General features: G+C 47.9%; 3 protein-coding genes and 1 long non-coding RNA gene across 4 annotated transcripts in view; 2 read left to right on the plus strand and 2 right to left on the minus strand.

Moving 5' to 3' along the window:
* LOC125439818 (SLAM family member 7-like) overlaps window positions 1–26,317 on the minus strand; it is a 273,063-nt gene that overhangs the window by 91,229 nt on the left and 155,517 nt on the right. The gene's annotated exons all lie outside the window — the stretch shown is intronic.
* The window catches only part of LOC125439826 (T-lymphocyte surface antigen Ly-9-like), a 109,628-nt gene that overhangs the window by 5,813 nt on the left and 77,498 nt on the right, over window positions 1–26,317 (minus strand). The gene's annotated exons all lie outside the window — the stretch shown is intronic.
* On the plus strand, window positions 128–25,485 carry LOC125439813 (T-lymphocyte surface antigen Ly-9-like). Its single transcript, XM_048509071.1, has 12 exons — window positions 128–186; window positions 617–759; window positions 8,053–8,421; window positions 9,759–9,904; window positions 14,577–14,795; window positions 15,761–16,105; window positions 16,203–16,502; window positions 23,868–24,209; window positions 24,335–24,619; window positions 25,049–25,153; window positions 25,259–25,318; window positions 25,426–25,485. The coding sequence occupies exons 5-11, from the start codon at window positions 14,735–14,737 to the stop codon at window positions 25,279–25,281; spliced, it is 1,461 nt and encodes a 486-aa protein (XP_048365028.1). The 5' UTR covers window positions 128–186; window positions 617–759; window positions 8,053–8,421; window positions 9,759–9,904; window positions 14,577–14,734; the 3' UTR covers window positions 25,282–25,318; window positions 25,426–25,485.
* On the plus strand, window positions 19,073–20,089 carry LOC125439858. The gene is made up of 2 exons (XR_007245598.1): window positions 19,073–19,366; window positions 19,965–20,089. It is a non-coding gene; the product is annotated as an uncharacterized LOC125439858 (long non-coding RNA).

Raw genomic sequence — 26,317 nt, forward strand, 5'->3', positions numbered from 1 at the left:
CCCTCGCAGAGGAATAGGCGTTCTAAGTATAGCCCCAGTCATGAGCATCTGGTACGGAGGCCCAGCCAAGGGAGGAGTTGGAAAATGTGGAAGGGGAGCCGTGTGTCAAAAGAGCAGAGTGTTTCAAGAATCACCAAGTGAGCGCTCTACTCTGTGCCCCCAGCAGAGAAGAAGAAGAAGAAGAAGGTTTGGATTTATATCCCCCCTTTCTCTCCTGCAGGAGACTCAAAGGGGCTGACAATCTCCTTGCCCTTCCCCCCTCACAACAAACACCCTGTGAGGTGGGTGGGGCTGAGAGAGCTCCAAAGAACTGTGACTAGCCCAAGGTCACCCAGCTGGCGTGTGTGGGAGTGCCCAGGCTAATCTGAATTCCCCAGAGAAGCCTCCACAGCTCAGGCGGCAGAGCGGGGAATCAAACCCGGTTCCTCCAGATTAGATACACGAGCTCTTAACCTCCTACGCCACTGCTGCTCCAGAGCCCTGGAGCCAGGCGGCCCTTGAGCAAAGGCAGGGCAGGAATGCTTCAGTCAATCGGGGAGGAGGGGAAAGGGGGGCAGAATTCAGCATCTGTCCCTTGGGTGCAGTTTTATGTTCTGCTTTCTCTTCCGCTGTGAAGGCACTCAGAGCAATCCAGGACAAGATCCTGCTGGGTGCCCGGTGGATGGGACCGTGGGCACATTGGTCTTGCTTCCAGCCATTATCCCCCAGGAAAAGAACTGGACAAAATCGAGTGGGAATTCTGTCCTGAACGTGGATTAGGTAAGTCACTGAACCCACCCCCTAAAAAATCTATACCTATGTCACTGTCAGGCCCGGTAAGGAAGGCGAGGGAGCTGCAAATCACGCTTGCTCACGAGGAGACGCCCTCCTGAAAGGGAAAAGACCAGCCAGAGAAAAGCTCGGAAAAGTCTTCTCTGCTGATTTTTCATTACTGTTTTTCTATTAGTTTATGCCCAACCTTATATCTTTAAACTGGGGGACTGGGTACTCTCCAGAAAGTCTGGAGGCCATTAATTCGAACTACGCATAGTTCAGAGGACGACTCCTGGGAGCTGGGCACTTGGCTGTCCCACCTGACTATGGCAAGCTGACTGTGGGAGAGTTGTGCAAGCCGGTTTATGGTGCAGTCTGTCAGAGTGTCAGGAGGCCTGTATTTGGGACTTTGCTTGTGCTGCTGTTTCGTTTCATTGGGGGGAGGTTGGTAGGGGTTAACTGTATTTCTAACTCCTTTTTCCTTACTGCTGTAGAATGTGTAGTGATACCAGGTGGCATCAAGGTCATTGCCTGCCCATCTCCTGTTATCTCCTTGCGCTTACTTTCTGGCGGGCTTTCCCAGGCCGGGGGGGGGGGGGCTTCCAGTTCTTTTATTATTGGAGTTTGCGCGGGTTTTCTCCAGTCTTGGCTTTGCCACGGTAGATCCCGAACCAATGAAGCTGCTGTTCTACAACAAGAGTCTTTGTGGATTTTGGGGGTTCTGACACAGAGCTAGGTGGCGCATCTATGATCCAGAGGCCCTGTTGCTGCTTCCTCTGACTGTTGCCGTATTGTCACCTTATCATCAGCTCCATGAGCCTCCTCTGTACTTGGCGACTAGCACATGAGTGGCGACCAGGTGGTGTGAGCCCCGTGCTTAGCCACTTGGGATCCATGCGCTGTGTTCGCCTAAGGGTGCAGGGCCCTGGTGGCAGCAGACCCCAGTGGTGGCGAACCTTTGGCACTCCAGATGTTATGGACTACAATTCCCATCAGCCCCTACAATTGGCCATGCTGGCAGGGGCTGATGGGAATTGTAGTCCATAACATCTGGAGTGCCAAAGGTTCGCCACCACGGCCTTATTTCATTGGCCCCTCTCTGGCCCCACATTACTATCTGACCCCACATTGTTATATTTGCCTCACATTATTATTCCTGTACTTATTAAGAACTTGGTCATCTACCTCCCATCCCTGGTGTATACTGCAGCCCACTGGTGGGAGCATTGGGGTGCTGTTAAAAAGATCTGGCTGGGGACCTCGCTCCTCTTTCTGCTGTTTTTAGTAGTTAGCAGATTGTGTAGGTTAGTAGTTAGCAGACTGTGTAGGTTAGGCGTAATTAGGTATATATTAATCTTGCTTAATAGATAGTTTAGCTTTAGTTAGAGTTAGTTTAGTGGCAAGAGTGGGGTTTTTAGCGGGTTTTAGAGGGGGCGGTTGGGACATGGGGGCACCACCTATGGGGCTGGGGATCCCAGTGCTACTGGGACGGGGTAAGTATAGCGGTAGGCGGAGGCCATATGAGAGAAGGCGGTTGAGATACGGCTATGCTCGCTCACCTTCTGACCTCCGTCCTATCCCAATGCATGAGGGTGGCAGAGTTCAGAGACTCCCTGCTTCGTCCCTGGTGCTGATTAATGCCAGGTCCATCAATAATAAGGCCACAGTACTCTGGGACTTCCTCGGAGAGCTACAGATGGACCTGGCCTGTGTCACCGAAACCTGGGTACGTGAAGGCGAGACTGTTGCCTTGCGCGAGATGACACCCCCAGGTTTTGCGTGCCTCCACCAGTCTCGAACACAGGGCTAGGGGGCGGTGTCGCGTTGTTCATCCGAGATTCTATCCCCTTTAGGGCTGCCCCTGTCCCAGAGATCACTGGCATGGAGTGTGTCGGCCTAGAGTGGTTGGCCCCGGAGAGGTTGGCTGTTCTCCTGGTGTACCGGTCGCCTAGCGCACCGGGAAGCGGCCTGCCGCAGTTGCTGGAGGTAGTGGCGACTGGGCATTGCGGTTTCCCAGACTTATTGTCTTGGGTGACTTCAATGTCCATGTCGACACTGCCTCTTGTATGGTAGCTGCGGACCTGGTGTCATCCATGGCGGCACTAGGCCTCTCCTTGGTAAACTCTGGCCCCACTCATGAGGCCGGTCACACTCCGGATTTGGTCTTTGGTTCAGGGGTTGATATGGCCGTATCCTCTATTGATAGAGTGCCATGGTCCGACCATTATGCCCTGAAGGTTCGGATGGACATGCCCCACCACCCCTGTCTAGGCGACAGACTGATTTATGTCCCCCCGCAAAGACTTATGGATCCAATTGGTTTCCTGAATGCTTTGCGGGAACCTGAACCTGCCGGCACGCTTGATGAGCAGGTGGCAGATTGGAATTCCCGTCTTGCCGATGCCATCGAAACAGTGGCTCCCCGGCGACCTCTGCGTCCATGTTCTCGGCTGGCCCCCTGGTATACCGAGGAGCTACGCCAGATGAAACGAGAACTCAGACGTCTAGAGCAAAAGTGGAGGAAGTCTCATGACGGAGTGGCGCGAACATCTTATAGGACGTTTATGAAGGCCTATAAGTTGGCGATGAAGGAGGCAAAGAGAGCTTTCTCCTCCTCCTCTCTCGCGTCTGCGAGCTCTCACCTGGCACAATTGTTTCGTATGATTCAGTCTTTAACCTCTTTACCTCAGGGGTCTACAAATGATCAATTGGCTATCAGCTGTGAGGCATTTATGAGCTTTTTCGCAGATAAAGTCACGTCGCTCCGCCAGGATCTTCCCGCTACTTTGACTACAATTAGTGAACTGGAGGCTCCCTTGTCATCTTCTGGCCCTTGTTTGGCCCGGTTTGCCCTGCTTTCTGAAGCCAGTGTTGACAGGGCCCTGGCTGCTGTTAGACCTACTACCTGTCCTCTGGATCCGTGCCCCTCCTGGCTTGTTAAAGTTTGCCGGGAGGAGCTACGACCCCACCTGTTGAATATCATCAATAGCTCCCTTGAGCAAGGAGTCTTTCTGGGTGGGTTGAAGGAGGCAGTGGTCCGCCCACTCTTAAAAAGACCATCGTTAGATCCTGGAGATCTGGCCACACCGCCTCTGTCTCCTAATCTGGGCTCTGGGGAAGGTAATTGAGAGAGCGGTGTTAGGACTTGACACTTAGATCAGCAAAATCTACTTGACAGCTTGGCTGATGCAATCCTCCACCTTTCACCTAGTTTCAGGTGGGTGATGCAACCATGACTAAGCACATCTAGTGTGATTGCATCACTGCTCCCTGATTGGTTGTATGTCTATATATATATGCACAGAACAGTTTGCTCTATGTGTGCTTTGGTTATCCAGTTACTGCGCTGCACTCTGTCAGACTGTTTTGTGCTTTTGGAAACAAGGAATAAAACCCTTCTGTTCTTTGAAGTGAACAATGCCTGGGTTCCTGCGTTTTCTTTTCCTTAACTGCTTCTGCTGTTACCACTACCGCTGCTGAGTGGATCCTTCTCAAGCGGTGCTGGAGCAGCTTCAGGGCTTCCTGGAGGACACATCGGCTTTTGACCCCTTCCAGTCCGGCTTCTCGAAAGGCATGGGACGGAGACTGCTTCGCTACACCGGCTACAGATATCAGCTCTGTGGCGTAGCCACTGAGGCAGATCGGCACTGCTGGTATTATTAGATCTTACCGCAACGTTTGATGTGGTCGACCACGACCTTTTGGCCCACCGCCTGGCCGCTTCCGGAGTGCGGGGCACAGTCCTTCAGTGGATTGTCTCGTTTCTCTGGAGTCAGCAATTGTGGTGCGGAGATCACGCCTCCCGAAGGTGCCCGCTTCATTGCGGTGTGCCCCAGGGTGCGGTCTTATCCCCGCTGTTATTTAATATCTATATGTGACCCCTTGCTCAGTTGGTACGGAGCTTTGGGCTGATTTGTCACCAGTATGCTGATGACACTCAGCTCATTCTGTTGATGGAGGGGGGAGCGGCCGTCACCCCTGCAGCTCTGCAGCATTGTTTGGAGGCGGTTGCTGGTTGGTTGCGACAGAGCGGGTTAAAACTAAACCCATCGAAGACAGAGATCCTCTGGCTAGGGTGCGAGGGGGAGGTTGGGGATTTCCAGCCGCCGGTGTGGGAGGGGGCCTCATTGGCACCGACCCCCTCTGTTCGCAGCCTTGGGTCCACCAGGATTCGTCTCTTTCAATGGAGACACAGGTGGCCCATACAACTCGGGTTGCGTTTTTCCACCTCCGGCAGGCCCGACAGCTGGCCCCCTTCCTCTCCCAAGCGTACCTGGCCACTGTGATCCACGCAACGGTCACCTCCAGGCTAGATTATTGTAATTCGCTCTACGCTGGCCTGCCCTTGGGCCTGATTCGGAAGTTGAAGCTGGTCCAGCATGCAGCAGCGCGTTTACTTACAGGAGGTGCCTATCGTGACCATATCCAGCCTGTATTGCGCCAGCTGCACTGGCTCCCAGTGGAATTCCAAATCATCCACAAGGTATGGGCGTTAACCTTTAAGGCCTTGTGCGGCCTGGGGCCCTCATACCTTCAGGACCGCCTTACCCCATATATCCCTACACTGCCTCTGCGTTCGGCAGAGGCCAATTTACTGGTGGTTTCCGGCCCCTCAATGACACGGCTGGCCTCCACCCGGGCCAGGGCTTTTACGGCCCTGGCCCCTGCCTGGTGGAACACTCTTCCTCCAACTGTCTGGGCCCCGCGGGATCTTGGAGAGTTCCGCAGGGCTTGTAAGACTGAGTTGTTCCACCGGGCTTTTGGGGAGGCCAGTCATTGATTGTGAGCGCCCTCTTTGCCTCTCCCTTTTTAACATCTTGGGAGTTGTGACACCTAGACCTGCTGCCCCCTCTTTGGGGGGAGTTTTATTTATAGTTTAATATTGGACGCCAAGTGGAATGTTATAATTTTATGTTTTAATGACGCTGTATTTTCATATTACTTATTTATTGTTACAATTATTTATGTAACACTATTCTGTTGTTCACCACCCAGAGCCCTCAGGGGATGGGGCGGTATATAAATGCTATAATAAACAAACAAACAAACAAACAAACAAACAGTTTACAGGCATCCAGCAATGTAGATTAGAGATGTGCTACAGGATAAGGGAATAGGTATAGCCAGTTTTTCATTTCAAAGTGCTGGTTCATACCTTCACTGCCTGGGACTTGGATACTGGAAGGACGGTTTCTCCCGATTTAAACCCCATGTGGCACCTTGAATCAGTTTTCACTTTCCTATCCACTCTTGCTTTTTCTATCTGTTCTATCTCATCTATCTCATCCTATCTCAGTGGTGGCGAACCTTTGGCACTCTAGATGTTATGGACTACAATACCCATCAGCCCCTGCCAGCATGGCCAATTGGCTGATGGGAATTGTAGTCCATAACATCTGAAGTGCCAAAGGTTCGCCACCACGGTCCTATCTGTTCTATCTCATGCTTTTTCATCAGTGGCTCCTACACAGTTTCCAGCAGGCAGACTTTGATGGCAAGCAGTTTGCAACACTCACAGCACACTTCTCACCCCCTCCTTCCTATCCTCCTCCCCTGCCCCCTCCCCTGCATCCCTTTTACCCCTTCCAAAAGGGTTCCCACCTGCCCTTGGGGCTCCCTGTTTCAGCCTACTAGTGGTTGGCAGGGTGTGTCGAGCCCTTCCAGCTCAGGATTGGCTCCCCAATACTGCGAACCCTTCTCCCTGATTGTAGCCTGGTCTGGGCTATGGCAGCCTTCCCCACTCTGTGGAAAGGTGGAGTCCTGTTGACTGCAGCCAGGTTGGGACTGTGCTGGTCCCACCCTTCTCAGTGGAACAGCCGAGGCCTGCTCCTGCTTCCCAGATAATCCAGCCATTCCCCTGCAGCTTCTCCTAGTGTAAGGAACCTCAAAAGGACTTGAAACAAAGTAACTGAGTTCAGTTCGTTTATTCCATAAACTTCGATGATCACAATACACGCGATGCGAATTCTGAAGTCCCTCAGCCCAAGCTGTTGTTTTTACAGACAGAGGGGGCCCCCTCCCTCAGTTCCCAAGCACAATTCCCACAGCAGAGCGAAAACAAGCTTCAAACACATATATGATAAGCACAGCAAGGTTAGCATCCCGGGCAGCAAGCCCCAAACTAGGAATGTGCCAAGGTCGAGGCGGCAGAGCAGAAGCTCCCATCATCCTCCACCCTTACACCTAGCTTCCAGGAGGTTCTGGTGTTTGCTGGTACGTCAGGGGGCAGGGTTGCCATCTGCAGTCCCTGGGTGTAACGGACTTGCCCCACCCTGAAGGCGCACTGCTTCTCCAGCTGCATTTAGATGCCAGACTTCAGGAAGCAGCATCCTGGTGTTTTTAGGGGGATTAGTAAGAGTCATTGCAATTTCTAAAGGCTTGCCATGATCACTCACCTGCATGTCGGATGGTGGCCCGGCACCCAAACTAGTACCAGAATCGTCACCATCGTAATCAGCTGATTCGATGTCAGGCAGGACAGGCTGACTGTATGTGAAGTTTGGATTTTTTGCCCCTATGTGCATCACTTTACATTTTGCTACATTGAACTGCATTTGCCATTTCTTAGCCCAATCACCTAATTAAGGACCAATATGTAAGATTCTTACAGGCAGAAGGAACTGTGAAACTTCACTACTGTCCTACTGATATGATGACAGCAGACATCTTGACCAAACCACTGCCAAGAGACAGGTTCCAAGGCCTGCGTGACAAACTGTATACCTCGAAAGCATGCAGTGTCGAGAGGTATACAGTGTCGAGAGGTTGGAATAAGCGACTTCTGCAAGCCTGGACACTGGGGGGTGATGTGTATCTAACTGTGATGTTGCCTCTCTTGTTTGCCCTCCTTGTCTGGGCCAGGAGACCGCCCACTAACTTCCTTTCTTCCCCATGCTGGTCTCTCTTCTGACCTGGCCTTCAACTTGAGCGCATGGACAATGGCTGCGTGCCTCATTGGGGCTTTTCTCTCACCTGCACACACATGATGGCGCGGTAGAGTGCCCACTTGTCGTAGGGATAGTAATCCTTAGATTAGGGTTTCTTTCTATCTACCTTTTTCCTGGAACAAAGCTGTGAACTGGAGATGCTTGAATAAATTAAATTTATCTTTTACATTCATCTCTTGAGAAGTTTCTATAAACTGCACCCACACATACTACCAGGCAGATCCATGACTCTAAACTAAATCTAACAATACTTCAGTCAGTCCAGGAGGAGGAGAAAGGGGGGGCAGAGTCGCCGGCCATCATCTGTCCCTCCAGTGCTGTTTCATGTTCTGCTTTCTCTTCCTTTGCGAAGGTACTTGCAGCAATCCAGGAGAGGATCCTGCCGGGTGCCCGGTGGATGGGATCGTAGGTGGATCAGTCTCACTTACAGCCATTATCCCCCCTGGAAAAGCAGTGACCAAAATCGAGTGGGAATTCCAGCCCGAAAGCAGCCCTCCCGTCGTGATTGCCGATTTCACGAAGGGGGGCTGGCAGCGGCCCAATCCTAGCGACCGATTTCTTCAGCGGTTGGAGAAGGCCACCCTGAGACCACCCTGAGGCCACCCTGAGACCACCCTGCGGATCAAGGGCCTGGAGAAGGAGGACAGCGGAAACTACACAGCTCACATGAGATTTGAAAACGCAGAAGTACAACCTCAGGCCTTTTATCTGCAGGTCACAGGTGAGAAATCTCCCCAGTCTCTTTGCTGTGAGCAGTAGCTCCCTCGGACTCCAGGCTGCCCTGCTACCCACCCACCCACTTTTCTGCACATGCAAACAAGCAAAAGAGCAGTAGTCCCGGAGCGGGAGTGGGGGTGTCCCTTGTGCCCCCTGGCCCACTGAGGGCAGGAAAGAGGGCGCTCACTGGGCCCACCCCTCTGCTCTACCACCCACTGGGTAAGGAAGGTGGCAAGGTAGGCACAGCCCCCACCAGGTGCTAGAGGGAGAGGACGGGTGAGTGAGTGGGTAGGTGGGAGGGAGGGAGGGAAGCACTACCCAGCCGCATGAGTGATGACGGAGATCGGAGGGTGGGGACACTTGGAAGCCAGGGGTCCCCAACGTCTGTTGATTCTCCTGACACTATTTCCGGCACCCAGCAAGAGTCTTTAAGAAGGGTGGGGGCAGGTACAGCTTTTGCCCAGCAACGCTTCTGATCGGCTGGACATTTGATTGACTGTGCTGATTAAAAAAATATTCTTGCTTTGGTAGCAGGTCCAACCATACTGCAAGGAGTCGCACTATATTTCTGAAATTAAGCTGTGCCGGTTTTGTGGCTGGCTCCGCCCCTTGTGGCAGCCATTTTGTCGCTGCCTCCACCACACAGTCTCAATATTCCACATGTGCCCATAGGGTCCAGTATCAGGCAGAGGCTTGGACCTTCTGTACCCTTCTGTTCGTATTAATGTACTTGTTTATTTAAGTGTTTCTGTTTCTGTAAAGGAACTAAAAAAAATCTGGACACAGCCCACCCATATTTAAAACTTGATTGAACCCACAAAGAAGGGGAGGACAGGAGCTTGCGCCCCCCCCCCCACATTCTCAAGGGCCAGGGATTTGGTCTACTGAAAATGTCAAGGGTGAGACCCCCCCCCCTTCACTGCAGCCGTCCCTGCCCTGAAGTAACACTCCTCCATCATTCCCACCCTCACGGTGATAAAAGATAAAGCCCTCAGCTGTACATACAGCTGTGCTCAGATTTTGTACCGGGCTCCATTTTCACTCTATGCCTCTGCCCAGAGGGGAGGGCAGAAGGAACTGCCGGCTGATGGCTGGGAGGGCAGGGCAGGGCAGTGTAGTCTACTGTCCCCGGTCTTGGAGAGCTGCTTTTATCAGCGCTAGGCCAGGGGCGGGGCTTGGGGAGGCGTGGCCATGCCCTAGGGGCAGGTGGGGGTGTGGCCCCACCCCCGAACCCCCCCATAAAAAATCTATACCTACGTCCCTGCCCTGAAGTAACACTCCTCCATCATTCCCACCCTCACGCTGATAAAAGATAAAGCCCTCAGCTGTACGTTTTTGCAGAAGGTAATTCATCACCTCAACGGCTATTCTGCTTCGGTTCCGTGGATTGCTCTGAAAAGCCGGCTTTCTGGTAACGACGCTGGACTTTGCCCCCTGAAGCTGCTCTTTGGATTTGTGTTTCTGGATTTTGACGACCTGTTGGACTGGTGAGCTGGCTTACTGCTTGTTAGACTGAACGCTAGGAGTTGTCTTAAGAGACGTTTCTGGACTGTGTTTAACCTGAAGTAAATTTTTGTGAGCTTGTTTTCTGCTGCTCCAGAGACAGAACAAGGAGTAATGGATTCAAGGTATAGCAGTGGCGTAGGAGGTTAAGAGCTCGTGTATCTAATCTGGAGGAACCGGGTTTGATTCCCAGCTCTGCCGCCTGAGCTGTGGAGGCTTCTCTGGGGAATTCAGATTAGCCTGGGCACTCCCACACACGCCAGCTGGGTGACCTTGGGCTAGTCACAGCTTCTCGGAGCTCTCTCAGCCCCACCCACCTCACAGGGTGTTTGTTGTGAGGGGGGAAGGGCAAGGAGATTGTAAGCCCCTTTGAGTCTATTGCAGGAGAGAAAGGGGGGGATATAAATCCAAACTCCTCCTCCTCCTCCTCCTCCTCCTCCTCTTCTTCTTCTTCTTCTTCTTCTTCTTCTAAATGTTAGGAAGAACTTCCTAGTGGTAAGGGCTGTTTGTCAGTGGAGTTCACTGCCTCAGAGAGTGGTGGAGTCTTCTTCTTAGGAGGTTTTTAAACAAGCTGGATGGCCAACGGTCAGGAGTGCTTTGATTGTGTGTTTCTGCATGGCTTGGGGGTGGACTGAATGGCCCTTGGGGGTCTCTTCCAATTGTATGATTCTGTGTGGATCTGATGTGCTGCTATGTGATCTGCAGGCGTGGGCTGCCCTCTAGCGGTCACAAGGCGTCCTGGAAAGGCACTCCACATCATTAAACAAGAGGGTAAACTTGAGAAGTTATGTGTAGTTGGAGGGTAAAGGGCAGATTTTTGATGCACATGTGGCCTCTATTCACTCCATACACACCCTGCCTGGTTTCTGGTTCCATTGGCCCAACTGAAAACCCACACACATGTCTGGGAGCCTCTTACTTTTCTCCATTGGAAGTACATCCTTATTTCCACCCACCTACCATGGAAAGCTACTGGGAGGGGTATGTTTGGTTCCCACCGCTTCTGAGCCTTGGTGAGATCAGAAAAGCCTCCCCACAGACACACACATGCACACGTCTCTCACTAAGGGACTGCCATGCAGGAGGGTGGGGTGGTCTTCATTCACAGTTGAAAATCAATCACTAGTCTAATGCAATGTAAATATTCCTCACCCAACAAACACGCGTTGCATTAACCGCTTTTATATTGTGCAAAACAGACATTCATAAAGTGCATAAACAGTGAAATTTAGTGCAGAACAACTGTGAAACATTCAGCAAATAACAATACAGCTTACAAGTAACCCTGATAGCAGCATTCACTGGTTGTGTCTCCAATCTATCTCTCAATCAAGTCCTCTTATGTTGGTTACCACAGACTTCCGTCTCCATAATTTCCAAAGGGACGCAAATTATTGTTCTCTAAGATGGCACATAAACTTCAGTGTGCTGCATTGGGAATATATCAAGTTCATTATTTGTAAATCAATTTCCGTTTGGATTGGTAATGGAACCGGTCTGTTGGATTGGTAATGGAACCGGTTTCTACCTCTACCTAGAAAAGGGAAAATGAATGGATGTGAAAATATCACCTTGAAGAATTATCCCTAATATGATTGATGAAGTAAGAATGTAATCTGAAGAAGAACTTTTCAAAAACGGTCAGAATAGCGCAATCCGTTCATTTTCAACATCCGGATCAAGTACATTCTCAGGGTCTCTTCCTTCTTGTTGAAGTTGTCTTGGTGTTTGTGGATTTCAGTGGCCTCCCTGTATAATCTGACATAGTAATCATCCGAGCTGTCCAGAATTTCAATGTTTTCAAAATGTTAGGAACATGACCTACCAGACCACGGCCACACAGCCTGGAAAAACCACAACAACCAGTTGACTCCAGCCATGAAAGCCTTCGACAATTCATTGATTAGCTCAGCTTCATCATTTGTCTTATTGCTTCTTAGCTTTCTCCAAATATTACCCCAAATATTCTGTTACCCCAAAAAACATATCTGCCTTATCTCCCATTAAAAAATTCTGCACTGCCTTTCTACCCATATGTAATAACAACAACAATTATATTTATAGCCCAGACAGCCCGGACTCAGGGTGGCTTGCAGTAGACACAATGCAATTAAATATTTGTGTTTAAAACCACAATTCACATTAAAATACAATCATAATTTAAGCATCCCTAGATTGGTGCTGTCCCAAAGATGCTGTCTCGGGATCATAGCTCAGTCTAGCATCACACCGTACATTAGAAGAGCATGTCATCAATAAGAACATTAGAACATAAGTAAGAGCCTGCTGGACCAGACCAGAGTCCATCTAGTCCAGCTCTCTGCTACTTGCAGTGGCCCACCAGGTGCCTTTGGGAGCTCCCATGCAGGATGTGAAAGCAACGGCCTTCTGCAGCTGCTGCTCCCGAGCATCTGGTCTGCTAAGGCATTTGCAATCTCAGATCAAAGAGGATCCAGATTGGTAGCCATAGATAGACTTCTCCTCCATACATCTGTCCAAGCCCCTTTTAAAGCGATCCAGGTTAGCGGACATCACCACCTCCTGTGGCAATATATTCCAAACACCAATAACAAAGAGGGAGAAGGAAACAGGGGAGGGTGAAGGCCACATTGTGGTTTATCTCTGTCTTGCAGGGTGCGGAAATGCACAAGATCCCACGGAGCTCAAGAATCACTTGACAGAGAGTTCCACTAGGTTGGATCATTTTAGGGCAAGGCACCGTTGACAGATTAGACGTCACCAAGTGTAAAGCTCTCTGAGGGGTATATTGGGTCGGTCCCCAAGTAAATGCAGGCCTATTCACTTTATTCTGATTTATAGCCTGCAGGATAATAAAAAGGAACAGCAGTAAAATCCTACAGAAGGTGGTACGGAATAGTTTATATGGGGGGAAAGAGCTGGGCAAATAATGTTTTCATGTGATGCCCAAAATTCGAGAGTAAGCCCCAGGCAGAGAGGTGGGGACAAGAATACACGGGATGCCATCGTAACCTCAGCTGATGGGTTCTGCATGACCTGTTCAGTTTCATTTCAAGTCCCTTTCATTACAGTCCGATAATGCCAAGTCCATTTCTTCCTGCAAGTGGTTGGCTCATGAAACTCCAGAAGTTTGGTGTACTGGATCTGAGATGATGAAGGTCCCCAAAAGAACTCTCACTCATTCACACACACACAAAGCCCTGAAACAATACATCCCTAAACAAGGTTATAGTAATATATCCAGGTCCCAGCCTGGTAGCCTCGCTTCCTCCAACTTCATGAGTTCTGCAGCCTTCTGCTTCTTTCAGACTCCACCCCTTTTCTGGTCATCCTATTCTTAACATAGAGGTTACACCAGCACAGAGAAGACCCTGCCGTGGCCGTTTGCCCCCTTGCCTCCAGAGGAAGGGCAGGTTCTTGTGGACAGACAGACAATGTAAGGGAACAGATCAAGTGCCCCAGAGACCTCTGGACAGTGTGGTGTCGCAACCTTTGGTCTTGGCCTGGGCTGTTATTTTTGAAAGAACCAGAACCGTCCTTTCCCCCTCCCTAATCCCTCTGCTGGGGTCCTGCTCAATTAAATAGTAAGAATACAACAGAAGGTTGGAACCACGTATAAATTGACTGAGGCCTCTGGTAGTTTTATGTTGTTTACATCTTAATTTCAAATGGTAGTTCTAGAGCAGTGATTTTCAACCAGGGTTCCATGGTACCCTGGGGTACCGTGGCAATGCTAACCCCCCCCCTCACTTTTGTGGTGTCTCCTGCCGGCGCCAGCAAGGACAGGGCCTGCCACAAGGTCAGCAGCCACTTCCTGCCCCCCCCAGTTCTTCCCTTCACCCTGGGAGGGGAAGGTGGGGGGGGATGGCAGGGGTACCATGAGATATGAAGAGTGAGGTCAAGGGTAACCTGGATAGCTTTAAAGCTAACCTGGATAGCTTTAAAAAGGGCTTGGACAGATTTATGGAGGAGAAGTCGATTTATGGCTACCAATCTTGATCCTCTTTGATCTGAGATTGCAAATGCCTTAGCAGACCAGGTGCTCGGGAGCAGCAGCCGCAGAAGGCCATTGGTTTCACCTCCTGCCTGTGAGCTCCCAAAGGCAACTGGTGGGCCACTGCAAGTAGCAGAGTGCTGGACTAGATGGACTCTGGTCTGATCCAGCTGGCTTGTTCTTATGTTCTTATGTTCTAAGGGTACCGTGACGTCGAAAAGGTTGGTAAACACTGTTCTAGAGTGTCGTTTTCAAGGTATTTATAATGTTTCACATTTTATCAGATGTTGGAAACTGCCCTGAACCTACTAGTGAAGGGAAGGGGGGAAAATCCAAGGACCAGAGATCAGAAGATTTTCAGCCAGCTTGTGAGATTTCAGACAGGCCTCTAGCAGGAAATGGGGGGCTGGCCTGGAAAGCCCCCTCCCCAGGCAACAGGACAGAGGGCTGGAGGAAAGTGGATGTGCTCCCAGCATGCTCTTTTGGGAGTCAGCAGTATCATAGAATCCAAGAGTTGGAAGAGACCCCAAGGACCATCCAGTCCAACCCCCTGCAATGCAGGAACGCCCAATCAAAGCACTCCTGACAGACAGAGGGCCATCCAGTATCTCCACCATCAAGAGAAATGGGGCATGATGCTGGGACTGTGAGGCAAAGTAATTGTTTCTCCTTTTGGTCCGCAGTGGACGGGAAGTGAGACGGAGCGGAGGTGTTCAGGGGCCTGCAGAGGAAACTGCTGTGGTTGAGGCCGTGGTCTTGGGGGGCGAAATATCAACCTGAAGACTGTGCCAGAAGAGACAGGCTTTGCAGAACCTCACGGGCGAGGGCAGAAAGAGCAGGGATGGAGATCCGTGGCTTTTGGTGGGTGCTGCTGTTGCTGCTGCTGGATCGCCAGTCCTCAGGTGAGCTCTGACCAAAGACCAGCCAAAATTTGACTTGCCTCCCAGCATGCCAAGGGGCACCCAGAAGGGCAGAAACTTTGCCCCACTCCAAAATCAGACTGTTGTGATTTGGGGGGGGCAGAGGCGTACCAAGAGGAAATGGCGACCGGATACAATTTTTCTCCAGGTGCCCCCCCCACTGCTACCCCCCCCCCAAATTCCTTCTTCCCTCCCCTCCCAGAAGGCAGAACAGACAGATGTCTATCGAGGGTGGGGCTTAGAGGGCAGGGCCATGCCCCATGTCACCCTGGGGGTGTGGCCACACCTCCCCCAATCCCCACCCCCAGCCACTCCGGGCACCCCCCCTTTGCTCCCAGCTCCCAGGGAACCTGCAGCCAGTAGTCCCTTCTACCTTCCCCTCCTGGGAGGCAGAAAAGACTGATGTCTATTGGGGGCAGGGCTTAGGGTGGCAGGGCTTAGGGTGGGCATGGACACCCCCCAGGGTGATGTGGAGGTGTGGCCACACACCCCTATGCCTCGCCCCTGGCCTCAGTGCTGTAAAGCAAGTCCCAGAGGCTGATAGACGTCAGTCTTTTCTGCCTTCCTGGGAGATGGGAGCAAAGGGGGGCAGCAGGGGGGCACCCTGGAACCTGCCCATGTTGATGACACAGACAGCATCGAGGGCATCCAAAGACGACGAGGCAGCAAGACTTCCTGCTGCCTTGCCATCTTCTTCTTGGTCACGTGCAGGGCCAATTTTGCACCTCCATGTGAACAGGTTAGTGGCGCCCGGGGACCAAGAGTAAATATGCAACTGGGGGAGTTAAGCATCCCAGGGGAAAGAGGAATTGTGTCTATGGGGGTTCCTGACCCACAGGCTGAAATATATCCTGGCCTCGGGAGGTGTATGGAGGCCGGGACCTGGTTGCCCTCACAGAGAGGTCTATTTTCTGTCTGTCTCTCTCCCCCATTTTGTTCACACTCAGAGACTGCAAATATTACTGCCCTGAATCCTCCTTGCTATGAAGTGAGCGGCATCCAGGGAGGGTCAGTTTTGCTTCCTACAGCCTTAACCTCATCTGAAAAGGTCGCCAAAATAGAATGGAAATTTCAGCCCCAAACTGGCCTCGCTCTCGCGATTGCTGAATTCATTGGTGGAAAACTGGAGCGGCCCAATCCTGGTGACAGATTTGGGTGGCGGCTAAAGATGGTGGACGAGGCTACGCTGAGGATCACCGAGCTGGAGCTGGGAGATGGTGGTGACTACATGGCCCGAGTCAGGCTGGCCTCTGCCGTGGTTGAAGAGCACTCATTCACCTGCCGGGTCTATGGTAAGGAATGGCTGAGCGGGGGAGAAGAACCACCACTGTGTTCCTTGCACGGTTGCTTCCAGCTGTAGAACTGAGACCTCTTTCCTGGTCTCCACAGAGCCCGTGCCAGAACCACAGATCCTCTTCCGACTTGTCTCCAGGACTGCAGAAATGTGCAACGTGACCCTGCGGTGTCTGGGGTCTGAAAAGGGGGGAATAAACATATCCTGGAAAAGAGGGGATCAGCTTAGCTTCCTAGAAGGGAGTTCAGACTGGTACCAGCTGTCTGCCGGAAGCACGGATCTCCACGTGTCCTGGCGGCACAACTCCTCAGACTCCACCTTCACCTGCCTGCTCAGCAACCCCGTTGATCAGAAAAGTGCCTCGTTTCACCTGGCCAGCATCTGCCAGAATGGGAGTAAGTCAGAGAAAGATTCAAATGTAAATGTTTTCTGGAAGTGTAACCTCTTTCTGTGCGTTCTGTGGGGCAGTACTTGGAAGGAGTTGCAAAGAACTAAATTTAAAACAAAACAGTTTACTTCTCTTAACAAATAACACTTTTTAAAAATGTCTTTATTAAATTTTATTTTATTTTATTTTATTAAACTTATAGGCCGCCTATCCCCGAAGGGCTCAAATAATATAAGAGTATAAGAGAGTCGGTTATACATTTACATTCATCAGTTGATCAAATACAATCACACATTGTCAAATGTTAATTTCATGTATAACTTTAAAAGAGGAGCATTTGTTTAACAACTTTAGTTCAAATTATCAACTACCTATTATGGTCTGTTGTTCCTTCCCTCCCCTGTCCCGCCCTATCTTCTCCCCCCCCCTATATTTCCCCCCCTTGACTTCCCTTCAGTTACTTAAATGTAGTTCAATTTATTAACGACTCCACTTCAGTCTATTTGTAGTAATTTATCCAGAAAAAACAAAACTTGACAGATATTTCTTAACTTAAATTTCTTAAAGCCTAGAGAAAAGAAAAATTCAAGTCCATTCAATATCCTATTGGAGAGATTTTAACGTTATAATTATTTGACTGGTACACTGTCCAAGGCATCCATGTTTGTTGATAATCCTCCGCTGGTAATTCCTTTATCTGAAATGAGAGTCTGTCCATTACATATAATGATTGCACTTTCTCCCTCCATTCCTCGATCTTCGGTAACTGGTCTGATTTCCAGTGCCTGGCTATCACAATCCTCGCTGCTGCAAGCAAGTGGAATAACAGGTGTTTATATTTTGTAGAAATTTTCTCACTCATAAAAGAAGGGCCTAACAGGTAAGTAATTGCAGGTTTTTTTATGTTCATCTTCAAAATTTTTCTTATTTGTATATGTATAATATTCCAGAATTTTTTAATTTTTTTACAGGTCCACCAAGTATGAAAAAATGTACCAGTTTCTTTTTTGCACTTCCAGCATCTAGGTGAGTAATGATTGTTCATTTTTGCTAACAGCGATGGTGTAAGATAAGTTCTATAATACATTTTTATGGAATTCTCCCAGAGATCCGCACATGGAGTGAATTTATATAGTTCTTTATAAAATTTCTCCCATTTTTCTAAAGTTATTACCGTTCCATGATTTCTAGCCCACTTGATCATATTGTTTTTTACTATTTTGTCTTCCGTTTTTTGCTGTATCAGGAGCTTATAAAGTTCACTGATATTCTTTGCGTCTGGGTTAATGAGTATCTTATCTAGATCATTTAATTCTTTTTGTATCCCCCAAATTTTATTATCCGTTTTAAAGTTACTATGTAGTTGAACATATGTAAACCATTGACAGGTTCCTTCCTCCCATTTTATTGCATCTTTTTGTTTTATAACTGGGGTGTCTTGATTCCATAGTAAAATGTCTTTGTATCTCGGCCAGTTGTCTTTTTCGTTAATATCTATAATTTGCTGTGCCTCCATCCTTGAGATCCAGGTTGGGATCTTGGTATAGAATATTCTTTTGTATTTTTGCCAAATCTTTAATAAATTATTTCTTATTAAGTGATTTTTGAAGGTTTTATCTGTACATTGTTTTTTCTCCAATGTCGGCCATAAGTAAGCGTGCCACCCTTTTTGTAGATTATAGCCTTCTAAACTCAATAATTTCCTGTCATTTAATGTAACCCATTCTTTTATCCATGAAAGGGCCCCCGCATCATGATAGGTTTGTAGGTCTGGTAATGCCAGCCCTCCCTCTCTTTTATTTTGTATTAAATGCTTATATCTTACTCTGGGCTTTTTTCCCTCCCATATAAACCTGGTTATTGTTTTTTTCCACTCATTGAATATTTTATTAGATGTTACTATTGGGATAGTTTGAAAGAGGTGCATAAACTTCGGAAGTGTTGTCATTTTTATTGCACTTAGTCTTCCTAGTAATGATAAATTTTTATTGGACCAGTTCTTGAAATCTTCTTGAATTTTTATCCCCATTTTTTCGTAATTATTTTTTATTAAGTTTTTGTTAGTGTCTTCTAATATTATGCCCAGATATTTTATTCTTTTCTCATTTTTAATGTTCGAACTTTCTATAATTGTTCTTTTTTCTTGTTTTGTCATATTCCACAAGAACATTTTAGTTTTATTATAGTTTATTTTCAGTCCTGCTACTTTTCCATAATTAGTTATTATTTCTTGTAATTGAACAAATTTGGTTTGTGGTTCGTCCAAGAAAATAACCAAGTCGTCGGCATATGCCATTAGTTTGAAACGGTTTCCTTTCACTTTAACACCTTTAATTCTTTGGTCTTCTATTATGTTTTTTAGTAGTATTTCGATTACCAGGATGAAAAGAAGAGGTGATAGAGGGCATCTTTGCCTAGTTCCTTTAGCTATCTTGAATTGTTCAGAATATTTGTTGTTTATTTTAATTTTTGCGTTTTGTTCCATATAGGTTTTTTAAATTGCATTATAGAAGTTTCCGTTTATATCCATTCTTTGCATTATTGCTAGCATAAACTCCCAGTTCACCCTATCAAACGCTTTGTCTGCATCTAAAAAGATTGCTGCCATTGGTTGATCAGGTTTGTCATTAATGTATTCAATTATATTTGTGACAATTCTAATATTACGTTTTATTTGCCTTCCTGGGAGGAAGCCAGATTGTTCTTCTTGAATATATCCAATTAGAATTTTTTTAAGCCTTTGTGCTAATATTGTAGTAAAAATTTTGTAATCTACATTGAGTAGAGATATGGGCCGAAATTCATTTACTTCTGGTATTTCTGTTTTGGTCTTAGGTATTAATGAGATCGTGGCCTGTTTCCAAGAATCTGGTAGGTTTCCATCTGTGAATACTTTATTTATTAATGATACTAGTTGTTTAATTACTTCTTCCTTAAAGATCTTATAGTATGCTGCTGGTATATTATCTGCACCTGGTGTTTTGTTCTTTAATCCCCTAATTACTCTATCAGCTTCTTCTATGTCTACAGGTTTATTCAGCTCCTCTCTTTCTTTCTCGTTTATTTTTAATATTTTCTGATTATTCAAGTAACATTGTATATTTTCTGTCTTTACTGGATCTTTTTTGTATAAATGACTATAGAATTCCTGGAAAGCTTTTTTTATTTGATTTTTTTCTGTTATTATTTTTGGTCCCACCTTAATTTTAATAATTTTATTTAAATTTTTTTGTTTTCTTAATTTATTCGCTAACCACTTTCCCGTCTTGTTATCTAAAGTATAATATTTTTGCTTCATATATAGTATATTTCTAGCTGTCTCATCTGTTTGTAGTGCCCTAATCTGTTCCTTTAATATCTTAATTTGTTTATTAATCTTTTTACTATTATGCTTATCTTGTAATTTTTTTTCCAGATTGTTTATTTGTATCTCTAACTCTCTAAATTTTTCTTTTTTGTCTTTTTTCAGGTTTATTTCTGCCATCTTCAGCTGCCCGCGTATCACAGCTTTATGGGCGTCCCATAATGTTGCCTCTTCCTTCACCGATCCTGTATTTAGTTTCCAATATTCTAATAAATTTTTCTTGATATTCTTTTTGACTTTCTCATTATTTAAGACCCAATCTTTTATTTTCCAATTAGGTTGTCTTGGTGTTGTTATTAATTCCATATATATTGGGTTATGGTCAGATAGTATTCTCGGTTTTGTTTCTATTTTTTTAATATCTGCACAGAGACTTTCCGAGGCCCACACCATATCTATCCTTGATAGGGTATTGTGTCTATGTGAGTAATGTGTAAAACTTCTCTCATTACCTTTTTTCAGTCGCCAGACATCCTGTATACATAATTCTGTTGTGAGCTCAAAAAATACCTTAGGGAGTTTATTGTCTTTTCTCAACCTGTTTTTTGTTTTCCTATCTTGCAAATCTAATTTGTCTTGATTTGGTTCTATGACCCCATTAAAGTCTCCCATTATAATCCATTTCTCATTTGAGTACTCAGTTAGTTTCTCCTTCAATTGGCTATAGAAGTCTGTTTTTTTCTCATTTGGGCCATAGATCCCTATTAGCAGGATTTTAGAATTGTTTACAGTTACTTCCACGCCCAAATATCTTCCTTCTTTGTCTACCAATATCTCCTTGGGTTGCATTTGTTCTTTAATATATAATGCAACCCCCCTTTTTTTCTTTTTACACCCTGCGTGGAAAAGGGCCCCCAATCTGGGGTAGTTAATGTACTTTTTGTCTCCTTTTTTTATATGCGTCTCTTGGAGACATATTACTGAAAGGTTCTCTTTAGTAAGTTGAGAAAAGACATGCCTCCTTTTTCTAGGGTTATTTAAACCATTTATATTACAAGTCACAAATTTATTTTTTTCCATCTCCCGCCCCTCCCAAGGTCCCTTAGCCCTTTGTTCTTACTTTCCTTTTTCTTGGATGGTCTTTCTCAGCTTTTGGGATATCTCCTGGGCTTTCTGTACCAACACGATATTCAGTCTCTTTCTGTTCCAGACGAAGGAAACCCCTTCTGGGATAATCCAACGATAGTTAATATTGTTTTTTCTAAGCATGTCCGTCAAACATTTATAATCCTTTCTTCTTCTCTGGATCGATTGAGGAATCTCTTTCAGTATAATGAGTGTTTTCCCATCTATTTTGAGGGGTTGTCTCGAGTGGTACCTTAGAATTTCATCTTTCAAGCTCTTCCTTACGCAATGCATGATGATATCTCTTGGAAGTTTCCTATCATAGGCAGCTCTTGAGTTTACCCTATACAGCTGATCAATTTCTCTTATAGCATCCTCTTCTTCGAGATCCCAGACTTCTTGTAGCATTGGCATGAGTCGCTTGGATAGAATTTCACCTTCAGTCTCTGATAGTCCTCTTATTCTCAATGTATTTTCTTTTGGGGCATACTCCAATAGTGCCACCGCATCTTCTTGCCTTAAATAATTATCTTTCAGGTTTTCCAAAGAGTCCTCAATATCTGTAATTCGATTCTCATGGTCTTTTAATCCATCTTTAATTATATTCAGTGTTTCATCAATTTTTTTGAAATGTCCCATCTCCTTTTTAATGTTGAGCAACTCTAATTCAAGTCTGGCCATTCTCTCTTTAGATTCTTGCTGGAACACTGCAGTATCTTTTAAAGAGTTTGTTGTAATTTCAATTAGATGTTCTAGTCTTGCCCCATATTCTGGGTTTCTTTCAGGTGTGGCCAGGTCTTGATTAGGGCCCTTTAATGCTCTCTCATTTGTATATGGGCCTCTCCTAGTCGCCATTTTGGGCTTTGTGCTGGGAGCTCTTTTTTAAGATTATGCGTTATTACCTTCTTTCGCACCGCCCGTCTGTGCCTGCCTGCCGTTCGTACGTTCCTCGGTTTCAGGCGTTGTTTTCAGGTGCGTTCCTTCGCTTCACCCAGCTGTCAAGCCCCCGTTTCTTTTCGTCTCTCAACTTTCTCTTCCTGTTATCGTTACGTCGTTGCGTCGATGGGCATCCGGTTTGTGTGAATTATGGGTCGTTTTACGTCACTTGCCCTTTTACTCGGAAGCCTTTCTTTCTTTGTTTACAGCAGCGCTATTTCCTGTTCCGTTTTCCAACAGTCAGTTCTTAAAGCGATCGTCTGTTTGGCATAAAGCCAAATGACTGTCTATTCAAAGGAGGAATTTCGAAAGAAAGTTTTTCGCACTTACTGTCTTCCGGGCCTCTGGGTACCTCGGTGTCAGTTCTCTGCATTGTTCTCCAGAGTGCGGGGCCGCTCGGGGCGATCAAGCGCCTCCTTTCGTCCTTCCCCGCCCGTCTCTCCGCTCTCTCTTCCCTTCGTCTCTCCAGTTACTGTAAGTTTGTTTATTATTTCAACGAGTCGTTACTTTGCCGTTCTCGTTCACAACTGAAGTCAGTATTTCGTTTCTTATTTTTCCTCGTATTTTTACGGCTGTTAGGGGTGGCCGTCCCTTCCTGGGTTCTTCGTTTCCCCTCTGCGCTTTCCTCGATGTTAAGCTCGGACTATCTCCGTGCTGCTCAATGCACTTTCGCAGCCCCGTCAGACCTGTCCGTGCTTTTTCTTCAGGCTCCCCTCTTTCTGACAAGAGTGGGATACCCCCGTTTATCTCGGGGATTGAGAGGATTTCTAGCAGATGTCTCTCCTCGCAAGGTTTGAGACGTTCGGAACGGCCATTTCCCTAACCGGAAGTCACAAATAACACTTTTAAAACATTAACATTTACACAGGTTGAAGTCCAGGACCCCCAAGGTGGCATTCTCAGAAATGCTACCTGTTCCACGCGCAGGGCGAACTAGGCAAGTGGAGATACAGGGTCTCAATGCGTGGATGAGAAGGTGGTGTAAGGCAGAGGGTTTCAGATTTGTTAGGAACTGGGGAACATTTTGGGACAAGGCAGGCCTGTACAAAAGGGACGGGCTTCATCTTAACCAAAAAGGAACCAGGCTGCTGGCGCTCAACATTAAAAAGGTGGCAGAACAGCTTTTAAACTGGCTGAGTTTCTGAGTGGGTTTCTCCTCAAGGCTGCAATGGCCGTGGTCTGGTGGATCTTATTCCTAACGTTTCGCCTGCATCTGTGGCTGGCATCTTCAGAGGTGTATCACAGAGGGAAGTCTGTTACACACTGTGTCAGCTTTTAAACTGATCCCTGGGGGAAAGACGACCGAAGGTGAGGTAACTTCAGTTCGGAATACACCTGTTATTTGAGGTTACAGGCTCTACAGGAAGGATAGGATAGGGCGTATTGGGGGTGGTGTTGCCCTCTACGTCAAAGAGAGAATAGTGTCACATAAAATAGACAATGCAAGGGGAGCTGATTCCCCTACAGAAGAACTGTGGATATCATTACCAGGGGTGAAGGATAGTCTAATAGTAGGAATATATTATCGTACCCCTGACCAAAGTGCAAAAGAGGATTTGGAGATAGAAAAAGAAATTGGAGAGGCCAACAAAAGCAAAAATGTACTGGTAATGGGCAATTTCAACTATCCCCATATAAACTGGAAAAATGCATTTTCAGGTCATAGTAAGGAGAGAGCATTCCTGGATATGCTAAATGGCTTCCAATCTTGATCCTCCTTGATCTCAGATTGCAAATGCCTTAGCAGACCAGGTGCTCGGGAGCAGCAGCAGCAGCAGAAGGCCATTGCTTTCACCTCCTCCAGGTGAGCTGTTTTTTCATAACTTTATGACCAACCTTTTATCAGCCCCCGCCTCAGGCCGGTTCCCAGCCAGGCCAGGTGACAGGTTCTCTCTTTTGAAATGCGGAGGGCCACATCCCCCCCTCTGATTGATGCTGAAGAAGCACCAGTTCTCCTTTTACCTGAATTGTTTTCTTCTCTCCCTCCCTTAAATAATGAAAATGCAGGTGCCAGAAGTAATCCAGCAGAGAATCCACCTGTCCAGGTGAATGGGATCCTTGGGGGATCCGCCTCTTTTCCTCTCAAGTTACCTGCGACAACACCAGTGGCCAGAATTGAGTGGTCTTTGCGAGCAGGGTCTGGTCCAGAAGTGCTGATTCCTGAATTGAAGGTTGGAAGACTGGAGTGGCAAGATACCAGGGAGAGGTTTGGGCAGCGGCTGGAGATGGCGGATGGGACCACGCTAAGGATCAGGGCCCTGGAGAAGGAGGACAGCTGTACGTTGGAGGCTCGAGTTGTGTTTGCCTCTGGAGAGGTTCTCAGGAAGACCTTCCGCCTCTCTGTCTTTGGTGAGTGTCTTTGCCTGTTTCTCCTGAGGCTGCACAGAAGTGTCCCCAGTGTGGCCAATTCAGAGACCCTCCTCCATGGAGAACAAACACCTTGATGCCTTTCTCTATCTGTTCCCTCTGAGCAGAGCCTGTCCCAGATCCAGAGATCCACCCCCACCTGGTCTCCAGGAGCACAGAGGTGTGCAACGTGACCCTGCATTGCCTGGGGTCTGAAAAGGGGGGAATTGACGTCTCCTGGAAAAGGGGGAACTCTTCTGATCAGCTGGGTGTCCCGGAAGAAGGTTTGGACACGGATCTCCACGTCTCCTGGCAGTCCAGCTCCCTGGACTCCACCTTCACCTGCCTGCTCAGCAACCCCGCTGACCAGAAGAGCGCCTCGTTGGACTTGGCCAGCATCTGCCGGAGTGAAGGTGAGGAATATTTTGCCCCCAACCGTGCTGGTTGGTGTGGCCTTAAAACAGCTAAACTTGAAGTTATAATTTTGCTGAAATGATTTCTTTTTTCTTTTTTTAAAAAACCTGCCTAAAGTTGTGATTTTGTTCAAAGCATAAAAATGTTCCTAGCCCTGCCTGAAGTTTGGGTCATGTTGCGTTGGGAGGGGCCATAGTTGAGCGCAAGCCCCCCCACCCCCACCCCGTTACAGCAAGAGCTGCCCGTGGCTGAAGAAGACGGGGCCAGCTGGAAGGGCCTTTGGTGTCGCTCAAGCCCAGCAATTGAAGATGGTCATTGTGGTTCGTCCCTCCCCCAGCTCTGGAGGCAGCTGACACCCACTGAAGGGAGGTCACTGGGGAGGGGGCTGCTTGCAGCAGATGCCCAGAGCCATTTGCTCCTCCTTGCAGATGGCGGTCATCTCATGTACATGTGGATCCTTGGTCTTGTGGCGTTTCTTATCCTGGTTGCAGGCTTGGGGATTTGGCAGTGGAAAAAAAGGCCACGCCCAAGAGGTAGGAGTTTCTCTTCATCCTTCATCTGGTTGGGGGAGCATCTTTCCTGCTCTGGTCCATCCCCTCCAGGCCACAGAATAACCTCCCTCCTGTTAAACTTTGTAGCTTTTCCGTATGTGAAGGAATAGAAGAGGAGAACTCCCCCCAGAAGGTGATGATGAACAGGTGAGGGTCTCCCAGGACTGTCCTCTAGCAGCCCCGTATTTCTGCTGGCCGACATGGATGAAGCCCTTCACACATACAGACTTCCTTTCCCACCTTTGGTCTTCTAGGTTTTTCTCCCTTCGTCTTCTCCCGGGGTCTCCTGCCTGCCCTCTCTAGGTCCATGGAGGAGGGGGAGAGGGGTTGAATGGCCATCTGGCAGGAGTGCTTTGATTGTGTGTTCACAATTTGATTACTTAAAAGGGGAGGAGAGGGGAGGGAGGGGTGGCATGCAAGGGAAGGGAAGTAAGGGAGGAAAGGGGAGGGAGAGGTGTCATGCAAGGGAAGGGAAGTAAGGGAGGAGAGGGGAGGGAGGGGTGGCATGCAAGGGAAGGGAAGTAAGGGAGGAGAGGGGAGGGAGGGGTGGCATGCAAGGGAAGGGAAGTAAGGGAGGAGAGGGGAGGGAGGGGTGGCATGCAAGGGAAGGGAAGTAAGGGGGGGGGGGGGGGGGAGGGGGGGGGGGCATGCAAGGGAAGGGAAGTAAGGGAGGGGAGGGGAGGGAGGGGTGGCATGCAAGGGAAGGGAAGTAGGGGAGGAGAGGGGAGGGAGGGGTGGCATGCAAAGGAGGGGAGTGGAAGTAAGGGAGGGAGAGAGAGGGAGAGGAGGAGGGTGGCATGCACAAAGGAAGGGGAAGTAAGGGAGAGAGAGGGAGGAGGGGTAAGGGTGGCATGCAAGAGAAGGGAAGTAAGGGAGGAGAGGGGAGGGAGGGGTGGCATGCAAGAGAAGGGAAGTAAGGGAGGAGAAGGGTGGAAAGGGGAGGGGAGAGAGAGAGAGAGAGAGAGAGAGAACTTGCATTGGAGAACAAAACTCATCCATCAAGGAATAAGAGGGGAAGTCCTCCTATGGATTAAAAACTGGTTGAGGAACAGGAAGCAAGGGGTGAGTGTAAATGGGAAGTTCTCACAATGGAGAGATGTAGGGAATGGTGTCCCCCAAGGATACGTTTTGGGACTAGTGCTCTTT

The sequence above is a fragment of the Sphaerodactylus townsendi genome, linkage group LG01 (genome assembly GCF_021028975.2).
Source record: "Sphaerodactylus townsendi isolate TG3544 linkage group LG01, MPM_Stown_v2.3, whole genome shotgun sequence".
Lineage (NCBI taxonomy): Eukaryota > Metazoa > Chordata > Lepidosauria > Squamata > Sphaerodactylidae > Sphaerodactylus > Sphaerodactylus townsendi.

Excerpts from the sequence above, each read along its gene's own strand:
- LOC125439813 (XM_048509071.1), top strand. The coding sequence starts at position 14,735 with ATGGAGATCCGTGGCTTTTGGTGGGTGCTGCTGTTGCTGCTGCTGGAT. Across the intron at positions 16,106-16,202 it reads ATTCACCTGCCGGGTCTATG|AGCCCGTGCCAGAACCACAG; the intron begins GTAAGGAATGGC and ends TGGTCTCCACAG. Across the intron at positions 24,620-25,048 it reads CAGCATCTGCCGGAGTGAAG|ATGGCGGTCATCTCATGTAC; the intron begins GTGAGGAATATT and ends TCCTCCTTGCAG.